This window comes from Herpailurus yagouaroundi, unplaced genomic scaffold (assembly GCF_014898765.1).
Source record: "Herpailurus yagouaroundi ecotype Mexico unplaced genomic scaffold, PumYag 162, whole genome shotgun sequence".
In the NCBI taxonomy this organism is placed as follows: domain Eukaryota; kingdom Metazoa; phylum Chordata; class Mammalia; order Carnivora; family Felidae; genus Herpailurus; species Herpailurus yagouaroundi.
Window position 1 is genome coordinate 68742802 of NW_024412403.1, and position 12748 is coordinate 68755549.

Below are 12748 nucleotides of genomic sequence, written 5' to 3' on the forward strand. Positions count from 1 at the left end.
CCAGGTATTTCATCACCTGGATACCAAGATTTCCCTCTCATTCTTGAATACAGTTTTCACTGCCTCAGAGTTGAAAATGTGCCAACAGGTGAACTAACTTAAAAATGAGAGCCAGGCTCCACACTTCAAAGAGTGAACTCTTTCTATTAAACCTCAGCCAACTTACCAGTCAAAAATATACTCTCCATGAAACCCTGTACATATGTGAAAAAAATTGCTTATTGAAAATCTTAACTTCAGGTTAATATGCTTTAACTTCCCTTAAAAATTCTCTTTTCTTTTCCCTTTAATGAGACTGATCACTCTTCTCAAAACTTGGCCATTTCTCTCACATTTATTTTAGGATCTGATGACTAAAAAGAAATGGTTAAAATACACCATAATCTAGTGACTAAAGAACACAAAAGGTTACTTCCCAGGTTTTGAATGCTGCACTTCTGCCTCGTGCAGCTTCATCTGCCTTTAATTCATAACAGCATTATGCTGTTCATCTGTACTCAGTTTGTGGTCAGCTGTACTCTCAGAGTTTTGTATTCTGCATATTAAACTCATCTGATGCATTCCACATATCACATTTGGGGTAATGTCTCCTTTCATCTACTTTGTACTTACTTCAATTAAATTTCATGTGGCTAGTAAACGTACCATTTCCCCATTATGTTATCAGTCTAATTTTTTCTTCTAAAGAACTGTCTAAAAATTGGATTAATACAGCCGTAAATTGTTTACACAAAGGCATCACAAGGAGATACAGCAAAATAAAATTCAGAGTCTAACACCAGTCTAGATTAAGCTCTAAATGAGACAGAAAGATAAGGAATGACTTTTAGTGGCAATATGCCTTTCGCTATCTATCCAGGGGTTGGTCTCAGGTTATTTATCACTAACTGGAATTACAGTTTTCCAAATGTTCCCGCTGAAGGACTGCTCATAACAATAGGGTGAGCAGTTCTTTATATAAGCCTCAAAACAAACAGATTTGACATCAATGTAAGTTACACAAGAGAGCAGCCCAAAGCCCAATAAATTAGTACAGTGTATTAATTAGTATTTACCAGCATTTAGAAACTAATAAACTAACATAGGGACAAAAGAACAGACACACTTTAAGATATCTTACATCAACAACTCCACAAGTCTCCTACAGACTCCTGCATCAATGACAGCTTGAATTTTATCATTGGGTCCATCGGATAGATATGAGAGGGCCCAGCAGGCATCAGCCAGTACATCAGTGTCACTGACAAATAGCAACCAGGAAAGCACATTCAGGCAGGGGGAAACCTGTAAAGGGAAGATGACATGATAATGAAATTCAATGGAATAAAAGCCAGAAGTGAGGGGAGAAATTCCAAAAGGCAAGCAGCACACACTTGGTAATTTCTGGGGTGATTAATACTTCTAGAAATGGAGTAACAAGTGGCCAAGTGGCATTTCCATCTTTGGGAATGCTGAGACCAAGGAAAATAATTTCAGAGACTGAAGTATATACCAGTTCTCAGAATGAGATTCCTTGTTGAAAAACACTCTTTGTGGACCAAAGAAGCAAAGACATTTTCACAAGTGCTAAAGCTAATAAATTGTGAATTTTACTGTGCTATAAACAAAAATTGCCAGGTTTTAAGATTAATTCAGAGCTAATTTTTACAATGAAAATTTATCCCAAATTAACACAGAAACAAAAAGCCCTATTTCTTTAGAAACATATAAAATTCTAACATTTTAAATTTTATGCAAAATTACCAATCTTTCTGTTCACATTAATATTTGATGCTACACTCTTTTAATTGTACTTTTTTCTGCCCATTTCCATAAGCCTAATCCTTACCTTTGCAAATTCTGGAGGTGGACTTTTCCCTCTACAGAGATTAGACAAAGCCCATACTGCATTCCGCGTCATGGTCAGGCGGTTTTGCTTTGAAAATAACCTATAAGCATGATAATACAATGGTAAACTATATAATAGACATTAATTATCTGATAGCATAAGATAAATACTAAATCATTTAATGCTACTCATAAACACGTCTTTAAATAGCTTTTCTCCAGAAAATAAAGTTGAATTAATTCTAACAGCACTAATTCAGAATACTGGCACTGGAGTAAGCTAGAATGCCTGAAGAAATGACCTGAACAAGTTAATAAGAAAGTATCTGTAATGAAAAAGAACAATGGAAAATTCAAAATGATTTCTAAAAATGCACTGCTTCCTGAGGAACTTTCCATATTTTTACTACTCAAAAAAAATAGTAAGAATAGAAACTTACTGCAAAAGAGGGGGAAGAATATTGCAGTCTAAGACATAGTCCCTGCACATGGTACTATCTCCAGCAATGTTGCCAAGAGCCCAGACTGCCTGTGAAAAAATTACTCATTAATGACAGGTTGTACAGAATTCTCTCAGATGCCAAAATACCACAATAACTCTTTACAAAATTATATGGTAGCCAATCAACATACACACTGACATTATGAACATTTCTAAGTTCATTATCAGGGAATCAAATGAAGTAGTTGTGGGACTGGGGGAAGAAGATCAGTAATACTATAAAGTATACGTGTGAACACTCAGGGTATAAGTTTATTAAAAGGAGGAACCAACCAGTTCTTATACGTATTTTTTATCTCAGGGGACTCCCCACCACCAAAGTAACCTTTCATATAGCCCTTAATACAGAGCAGAGGTTCAAATGGCTTATTCAGTGGATTAAAAATGTTATCTTAAGCTTATTTACAAAAGAAAGCAATGAACAAAGAATCAAAGAATGTAAGAGCATCAAAATGCAGAAAGCTATTAAACTTTTGGGAGGAATATATTGTCTTTGTGATAATGGTTCCACGGGTATATACCTATCTTAAACTTATCAAATTGTACATTTTAAATATATGCTGTTTTTTGTATGTAAATCATACCTCAATTAAGCTGCAGAAGAAAATCATACTCATTTAGCAGTGATTTATATTTATGAATTTGATAAAGTTGGCGGTAATAAAAAATTCCTGTTTTCTAGGTCTTTTTCTGCATAAAAGTGGCAAAGACCTGCTACTTACTAGAGATCCCTACAAGTAAAAGCCCAGTAACTGCTTACATGTTCTAACAAAGTATACAGGGCTTAGGGCGCCTGGCTGGTTCAGTTGCTGGAGCATGCAAGTCTTGATCTCAGGGTTGTGAGTTAAAGCCTCCCACTGGGTGTAGAGATTACTTAAAGATAACATCTTAAAAACGATAATAATAGGGGCGCCTGGGTGGCTCAGTCGGTTGGGCATCCAACTTCGGCTCAGGTCATGATCTCACGGTCTGTGAGTTCGAGCCCCGCGTCGGCCTCTGTGCTGACAGCTCAGAGCCTGGAGCCTGTTTCAGATTCTGTGCCTCCCTCTTTCTCTGACCCTCCCCTGTTCATGCTCGCTCTCATTATTTTTATTTATTAAAAATAAATTTATTTTTATTCATTAAAAATAAATTTATTTTTATTCTCAAAAATAAATGTTAAAAAAAATTTTTTAAAAAAGATAATAATATAAAAAGTATATAGGACTTTAAAAATTTCAGCGTTGGAAGGGGAAGGAAAATGGTTTTATGAATCCAGAAGAAATTCTGCCTACATTCACTATGGTATTTTCTATTTTGGTTTAGATTTCTAGAACACTCCTGTGATGAATCATGGCTTGTCATGGTGGTAAAACTGAGGCCCTGAATGTAAGACCAAAGGAAAAAATGATATTCTTTGACCTGCTTTTCTTTGCTTCATTTTTTTACCTGCTCCTGGACATCTTCAAACTCTGAGCTGAGCAACTCTATGAAGATGGGCACAGCTCCTGCCTGAATCACAATCCGGGTCTGAAGAGAATTTCCTGAAGCAATATTTGTCAGTACCCAAGCTGATTCAAACTATAAAGATAAAAATAATTTTATTATCTTATTAGCATTTAATAGCTTGTTTTTAGCTATAACAATAAGGTTTTCTGTACATGAAGAAAAGAATCTGAAATCATTATTTGCACATAATCAGATGGATTCTGTATTACTTTTAAATGGAGAATTCCAGTAGAAATACTTCAGACTACAAGAATATTCAGGAGGTCAAAGTAGAACTGACATAAGACCATGAATGGAATGAGGGACTGCTTCATATGCTGACATGAATGATCTCCCAAGATACGAATGAGAAGAAAAGTGTAACGGTGTACATTAAGATAGTATCATACTATATTTTCTAAAAGGGTTAAGAAGGAATATATGCATTAGTTTAGTTATTGCACAGAATATCTCTGGAAGGATACTATAAGAAACTGTACGAAGTGAGTACTTGTTACCTACATGGAAAGGCAGGGGTGAAAGGGAAATCTCATAAAACCTTATGTACCTTTTGGATTAAACCATGTATATTATCTAATAAAAAATAAAAGTAAATAATTTCTATAGGATAAGCTAAGTGTAAAGGGGAGAGGATGTTAATGTAAAATGTGCCGGATATAGGCACAGTAAAAAAGGCAAAAGATATTTTAAGTAATAAGTAGGCCAAAAGGAGTTAACTGGTATACAATTAATAGAAATGGCAACTTCAGAGCGTTAAGAGCTTCTGACAAATGAGAAGCCCCCAAACAAAGGCACAGAGTTTAAAACTTTTTTTAGAGACCATTCTTAAAGTTAGGTAAACTGAAGATATGAAGGAAATTATAGCCAACAAAAAGTAAAGCATTTTACTAATCTGCCCATCTCTGTACTAATTTGACTCTCTGGCCTAATATGGAGAAATCCAAGAATGACTCCTGAAATTCTATTTTAGAGTTCTTATTAAACTTTAGTTTTCTTTCCTTCTCCTGTTCTGTCTTCTACTTATCCTTAAATGAAGCACATATGTAAAAAAAAATCAGTGGTATGTCCCTTGAAAGGGAGAGCAAAAAAGTCATTGAAAGGTGGAGCTGTGACTCTTCTAAAGCTTTTGGGTCAACTCAAAGGCAGTTGTCATATGGAAAACTAAATCATCCATCATTGGGGTTTGGGGAAGGAGGCAGAAGACAAGGAAGACAATCTGACTGGCACAGTCCAAAGCCATGTGAATGCTAGCAAATTCACAGCAGAACACACTTAAAGGAGACATTACAAGAAACCTACAAATGTGACATACGCAAGTGAGACACAGTATAGTCTAGTAGCCTAACGGGACAATGATATTACAGTAAGCAGAAGGCCCAGACTAGGAGCACCACAGTTAAAGGGACAATATTTTCTTTTTGGTAACTTTGTTATAAGAGAAGTTCAACAGATTCCTAAACACTTGAACATCACAAAATAAAAATCCCATCATATATCACCTCCGTAATTAAATCACTCTTGAAACCAGTGCTGAATTGAAACTTCGCATTTGTTCAGTACTTTGTATTATGAAAGCATTACTCACATACTCCTCTGTTCCTCACAACATCCCAGAGAATTCTGGCTTTTGTGGTTTATGAATGAGGAAACTATCAGAAAAAGGTCCAACAATCTAATGATCTGCGTAATGTTACACAGCCATTCAAAGAGGACTTGATTACCGTCTCCTGATCAAGTATGCTTATGAAGCCCGGCCACTCCGTTCTCTCTGACACATACGTGTAACACTGACAAGAATCTTTCAATTGCTTGGAGTTTTGGTATCTAGGGCAAGAAATTTCAAATAACAGTATGCCAGAGATACACGCCAGATTATTTAGGGGATGCTAAAAAAGAGAACAGTTCACCTAGTTTCTTCTGCTTTCTAGGAAAACTAACTAGCAGAGTTAAAATTGATTAAGAGAGACAGATGATGTGAATACAAAAGCCAAAAGCAAGCCTTCCTACCAGGCAGCAAGCTCCAAGTTTAACAAAGAGTTGTCAGATACTAGTCAAAGTAATGAAAACTGTGAGGAAAAAGCAGTGTGTAGAGAATGAGTAAGATCAGCATACATACCGATCCAAATTAAAGAGAAAACAGACTGCAGTGAGATTTTGATGCAAATGAAATAACAGCAACCTGAGTAAAGGATTATTAAAGAATTATCAATGAGAAAAAATCAGAATACTAACTGCTGCAAGACTTCAAACTGCTATCTGCCTGTTGATGTTTAGTATCAAAGGTCTTACAAGAAATGAGAGGGAATTTCAGATGCTACTGAAGAGAATGAAATGGAGAAGCAAAACAAAATAGAGTGAAAATGATTAGAAAAATGGGGAATAAGTGAATAACAGGCTAAACACAGATGGGAGAAAATTGGCAATTAGAATATCTCAGCAAAAGAAGAACGTACGAGAATTACCTTTATTACTAAGAAGTGCACAATAATGATAACCTCTGAAAGCAAAATTCAAGGCCTCCCTTGGTAAGAAGAGAAATCGGAAAATACCAGGGACAGAGACAGATGAAGATGATCAACAGAACCAGAGGGGCGACTGAAAATCGTGCTTGTACATGAATAAAGCATTCTCTCTCTCTCACGCACACACAGTGATTACTCTGACATTTACCCTGTAAAAACTCATCAAGCTATATTTATGCCACTTTCTATGCCCATCTGTGTATTTGTGTGCTATGTACATATGTAGGAATGAGAAAGAGGAGGGAAGGAGAAAATTCCCCCCAGCATACAGGCCCTGTTAAAGTGCTGGAAGAAACAACTTTCAAATGTGTTTAATATGTATGTTTGTAAAAAACTGGTTGTACTTCAAACTATGTAACATCTCTTTGAGTACTGCCATCATTTTGTTGTTGTTAATGTTTCGGCCTTGGGTCCCATATTAGAATCTAACGTGAAAGAGAGCTGTGAAATGTGGACGTCCTGTTGCAAAAATGACTGCATAAAGTTATGATAGAAATGGCCAGGAAAGGTAATATAAGTAACCGTGAAACTCAAAACATCAGTAACATGATGAATACAATCTAAGAAATGGCATCACTTAAGTAATAAGCAGTAGCCAAAGTACCTATAACCCTTACTTCCTCTTTTTGCTTTAAACTACTATATTCTTAGTGTTCCAAGAATGGTACCATGCAAGGAAAACTACCTGTCATGCTGTGATTGCTTAAAAATTATCAGTCCACTATTACTTTTCACTGTCCAGACTTGCTAAATAAGGCTACAGTTGAAATCTGAAGGACACACTGAAGATTTGATACTTTCTCTCTTCCCTTTCTCAGTCTCTACCTTCTGGTGCTCAGTTCCTTAAATAAGGAAAATGAGAATCCAAAGCTGAAGTACTTCTGACCTCCTATCAAGTTTCCCACTCCAGGTTGAGGTACGCCTGGTTCCCTTTCTCCATTTGGATCAGGACTCTGTTGCTGGCCACTTTGCCGGGTCCACTCTGGTTCCTAGCAAATGCCAGGCTCACCTGGAGAGCAAGTGAAAAGAGAGGCTCACATCAGAAAAATAAACCCAGATATCAAACTCTGCAGAGAACAGTGCCTGAGTCATCTGAGCAACCTTTTAAAGAAAGGTAGAGGGATCAATGAGGATGGGAAAAGACATAGGAGGATGAAGGCTTACTGCAGTTTATCACATTAAGCTTTTACATGGGACAAGAAAAGCAAAAATGGGGAAACTAAACCAATTTCATTTCAATTTACAATTTTAAGAGGAGTACCTAATGAATGCAACTAGGTTGCAATTTCCTTATTTCTAGCTGTTTTCATACTAAGCTTCTGTAAGAAGGTTTCAGAATGCAACATCTCAGCACTGCAAAGGACAGTACAAACATGCTGGGCCTGGATTCAAAAACCAAACAAAGTGGGCCCAGGGAATATACCATAAGGCAGACCAATCGCATATCAAAGGTTCAAGTATGTCTGAGGCTTACATGTCACGGAGCTTGAGAATGCTCTTAGGAAGATGAAACTATGTTTCCAAACTCCTAGATTCCACCCATGTTCACCTTGTTTGAAAGCAAAGGAGTATCTGGGAAGCACTGCCCAAAGCAGGCATTTTTATCTCCCTGGTGTGCGGTACCTCACTGATTTGGGCATAAGGAGAACCAAAATGTAAGTGAAAAGAGACTTCACTAGGATTCACAGTTCTGTATCTACAGAATGAAGGGATTAAGTTTGTCCACTTGGTTTATCAGTGAGTTTAGCTATAATTATGACCATATATTATTACTCTCTTTCTGGAAGAGAAAGGGCAGAAGCCACATTCCAAAAGCACACTATTCAAATTTCTAGTAAGTAGACATACCACCAGGGACAACTTCCATCCTAGTGCTAAGAAGATACAGGAAAGAGTACCCTCTGAGCTGCCCAGAGCACGTCTACTTATGTGAGCACGAAGCCTCCTGGCTCTACGGTCTCCTTCACTATACTTGCTCCTCCTGCTTCTGGAGTGGTTGACATTACCCACTGCCCACACTGGAGAGAATACCATGTTGTACTTAAGAAGTACCCCGAAGAAAACCTGAAGATGATGACCTTTATATAATAAACAGCTGGTTATCTCTCAGAGTCTCTGGACAGCTAACTTGAAAATCATGAGGTGGTCACTTCCAGAGGAATGATTTCTCAATCTTTCAGCCTAATTATTAGTTTGCACAAGGGTGGAATCTGAGAATTTAGATAGATGCAAATTAGAGATTTCCAAAGGCTTTCGTCTTCAGAAGATCCAAGCTCTAGGATTAGAATCACAAATGATGTAAAATTTACATGTGTTAGCCAGGAGAGGGCACTAAGAGGACATACTGCACTCTTTACGGAGTACTGGAGAACATGGAGATGTGGAAAGACCCATTTCTCTTTTTTCATTTTAGGCCTTCATTTATACACATTAAGAAACTAGACATCTGTGACCACCTATTAAAAACTGCTCAATCCAGGAGTAACTTCATGATCTCCGAACTACTCTGTCAGAGGATATAAACATGAACAAAATGATAATTTTCCCTACCTCCCTCTTCCTACAAAGCTTTTTCAAATGATAAACTGCAGTAGGCTCTTCATTTGGTCCCTCTGGTTCTCTTGGCAGGTTGCTTAGGGCTCAGGCTTGGTACTCTGCAGTGTTGGTTGTCTGGATTTCCTTTTTTTTTTTTTTTTTTTTTTTCTGATAAAAGTCTCTTTCCTTGCTCTCTAGGTGAACCTGATTATTTTTCAGGTGTCCGATGATCCTGGCCTTAGATGGGGACCAGAATTACAATCCAAGAGGCAGCCACCAAAACAGAATCCTAATTCAAATGAACTTGGGGATTAGTCAGTGTCAAACTGGAGAAGAAAAACTGATGGGACATTGAAGTACTCTACCTTTTCTGGATTTCTTGTTTTTCTTCTGGAAATAACTCATCACCGCAACAAAGAGAGTAAGAGGAGGAGAAAAGTCGGGATGGGAGGAAAGGAGAGAAAATATCAAGACAAGGCATCAAGTTTTATGAATTACCTACAATCCTCTGGAGAGTAAGGAACCTGGGGACAGAGGTTATTATCATTTATAAAAATGTCCCCCTCCCTACAGCCTCAGAGAATAAGGCAAAAGCAGACAAGAGGGTGAAAGTTACCTTTACAATTAACTTGTTATTGTCAGATATACTTGGAAAATTAACCTCATTTTGTGATCCACTTTGTACTTAACCAATTTTCATAGTTGCAGAGTCTTTCTAAAGGGCCAAGCCCTTCAGATTAGATCCTATAAGTGAGAATTTAGATATCACAGGTATTGGTTAAAGAATAACACAGAAACTGATTCAATTGGTTACTCCAAGGAAGTACAGCTACTGAAAAATTGCCAGTCTACTAAAATTCCAACTTTATTCAGGGAAAAAAAAAACCCCAAAAACAGTATTTAAAAATTTCTAGATAACTCCCAGGACGAGTCAGTTGACAGGTGGTTCTCTTTACTGTGAAAACTATCCAATCCAGAAGTTGCAGAATTTCCTCTTAGAACCCCTATATAATACAGTACTGACAGACTAAATTAACACAGCAGGAAGCATGGAGATTCATAAGGCTGTCTCCCTGGAAACTCTTCAGGGGAATGGGAAGAATTAACTGGAACCAGGACTGGGGATTACTGAGTCTAACCTAGCCCATGTTACACAGCCTTGACAAAGCCGACCAATGTAATCTAAAAATCTTCCAAAACCAATTTTATGTAGCCCACACTTAGATTCTTATAGTGACTCTTCAACTGCAAACGATTCCCTATTAAATGTTATCCACAATCATCATAAAATAATCTTCTTCATGATAAAAATGACATGAATTCTAAAGAGTAAAACCAAGGGCCTAGATGTTGACAAAGCTATCAAAAGCAGCTTGCAACGTGGCTGTCAGGAACATCATATCAAAAACGAACCCACTGTATAAATTAACCTAAGTAACAAATCTGTATATAAAATGTAAGTTTGTAAAGGGATTTAAAATATGAGGCAAGAAATGAAAATGGTTCGCACCTGCAGTGTACAATTCTCTTTTCGTTTGAGGAACTCCACAAACCTGGCCACTACTCCCGGTGTGCTGATGACTTCATCAATAGGAGGATTAGGTTCTGTCTCCCCATAAAATAAAAGGAAAGAAGAAAATAATTCTTTCATTTCAATGCAAGGACTTTATGAGCTCAAATTTACTTCATAATATCCCTCCCTCCATTTTAGCATCTCTTTCATGTTGGAAATCTAAGAAATAAAATGTAAAATTCTAAATGTAAAATGGAGCACAGTCACTTTGAGACTAGGGTAGCTCAAAAGGTTTCACAATAAAGTACGCGTTAACTTGGAAATGATGGGCAGAATTCTCAAAAATTAAAGCCATTGCTTCTATAATTTTAGAAAACTTAAGAAAGTAGGGGGGGAAACATCCAAAGATGACCACTGTTATTATTTCAGAATTCTTCCTTCTAGCCCCTTCTCTGTAGATGGGGTTTTACTCTAACAAGAAGTTGTTTTAATAAACTGGATTAGGTGACTCTGCATGTGCCTGCAGGATTTAATTTTACAGCTGCGGTGTTAAATAGGAGCCAGAAAGAATTCATTAAGGATGACTTGCCAACTTAATCTCACTTTTCATTTACGACAACAGAGTATTTTATAAATGAAATCATTTGGTAGAAACCTGTTGGGTTAACAGAAAATGTCCTAAACAATCAACATGGTAATTTCAGCAAGAGATTTGACAAAGTTCTTGATGATATTCACAGAGCGATGCAAGAAAAATGACAGATTGTAGTACTAGTAGGGATTCTTAGACAAGTCCAAAGCTTTAATGAAACAAAGGTGCCTAATGGTTCAATGTTAATTTGGAGAGCGCTCTGATGACCTGTTCTTTGCCTGGTTCCACACTTTTATCAACTATTCAGGTAGTACAAATAAATTTGATGATTATAATAAAGATGAAGTAATTAATATGCTAGATTACAGAAATAACATATAAGAAGAACAACAATAAGCTGAAGTTTGCAATAAAACGACGGGGATAAAGCAGGATTTAGCAACTGAAATTTATAAAAATATTTTAAAAAATCTACATGACTTCACAGATGAATCCTAAAACACATGTGCATGAAAAGAAGTTCTATGGGAGTTTAGATGGCTGCAAATACAGTGAACCTTACTGTGCCATGACTATCAAAATAACTGCTGCTGCTATCTTGGAGTACATTACTGGAACGTACAGTCCTAGGACAAGGAAGGCAATCTGTCCCCTCACCTTAGGGTAACGAGAACACATCTGAAGTACTATATTCTAGTTACCACATTTTTAAAATGTTTATTTATTTTGAGAGAGGGCGTGCACACGCATGTGTGCCAGGGAAGGGCAGAGAGAGAGGAAGAGAGAGAATGTCAAGCAGGCCTATACTCAGCATGGAACCCCACATGGGGCTCAATCTCACAACCCTGAGATCATGACCTGAGCCGAAATCAAGAGTCGGATGCTTAACCGACTGAGCCATCCAGGTGCCCCTAGTTATCACATTTTTAAGAGGGATGGCTAGGAAACTAGAATCTAGGCAGTAAAGTAGTAGAAAGCAGCAAAAGGCCCTAAAAGGTCACATGGTGTGAGAAAGCCATTAGGCTTAGCACGCTGAAAAGAGACAAGAGGAGTGGGAAAAGTGTACATGATAATAGCCTTCAAATATTAATAAACTGTCACACGAGAAATGTAATTTTTGTATCACACAAAAATGTAAATTATATGTTATAGGTTTTTATTCCAGTTCCCTCAAGGAATATATTAATTTATCACTAATGACTCCAAAAAACTATACCTTAGTACTGGGCCACAGGTAGCAGCTATTTATTTAAGGTCAATGTTTACTATCAACATTTTAATGTGGTTCAGAGTCATAGTTCTGTTTACTTGCCCAGAATGGCGAAAGTATCATATTCTAGTCTACCCTAATTATACCAAAAATAAATAAATAATTACCATGCCCAGCAATAACACTGATCTTTCAAATGATATATTTTTTTAATTCTTTTTATTTATTTTTGAGACACAGAGACAGAGCATGAGTGGGGGAGGGTTAGAGACAGAGGGAGACGCAGAAAGAATCTGAAGCAGGCTCCAGGCTCTGAGCTGTCAGCAGAGCCTGACACGGGGCTCAAACTCGTGAACCACGAGATCAAGACCTGAGCCGGAGTTGGATGCTTAACCAACTTAACCTAGGCACCTCTCAAGTGATATTTTGACAGTTTTTCTTGGGGTGCCAGGCTGGCTCAGTCAGTAGAGCATGCAAACCTTGATCTGAGGGTTTTGAGTTCGAGGCCCACATAGAGATTATATAAAAATAAAATCTTTAAAAAAAACAAAAACACTTT

The 12748-nt window shown here is 37.2% G+C and overlaps 1 protein-coding gene across 4 annotated transcripts in view; it reads right to left on the reverse strand.

Moving 5' to 3' along the window:
- The window catches only part of KPNA1 (karyopherin subunit alpha 1), a 69686-nt gene that overhangs the window by 14984 nt on the left and 41954 nt on the right, over window positions 1-12748 (reverse strand). For all 4 annotated transcript variants that reach the window (XM_040484687.1, XM_040484685.1, XM_040484686.1 and 1 more), the window contains 5 exons: window positions 10385-10479; window positions 3758-3889; window positions 2268-2356; window positions 1829-1928; window positions 1121-1284 (listed from right to left, as the gene is read on the reverse strand). In XM_040484687.1, the coding sequence (XP_040340621.1) occupies window positions 1121-1284; window positions 1829-1928; window positions 2268-2356; window positions 3758-3889; window positions 10385-10479 (580 nt within the window). The remainder of the gene's footprint in view (window positions 1-1120; window positions 1285-1828; window positions 1929-2267; window positions 2357-3757; window positions 3890-10384; window positions 10480-12748) is intronic.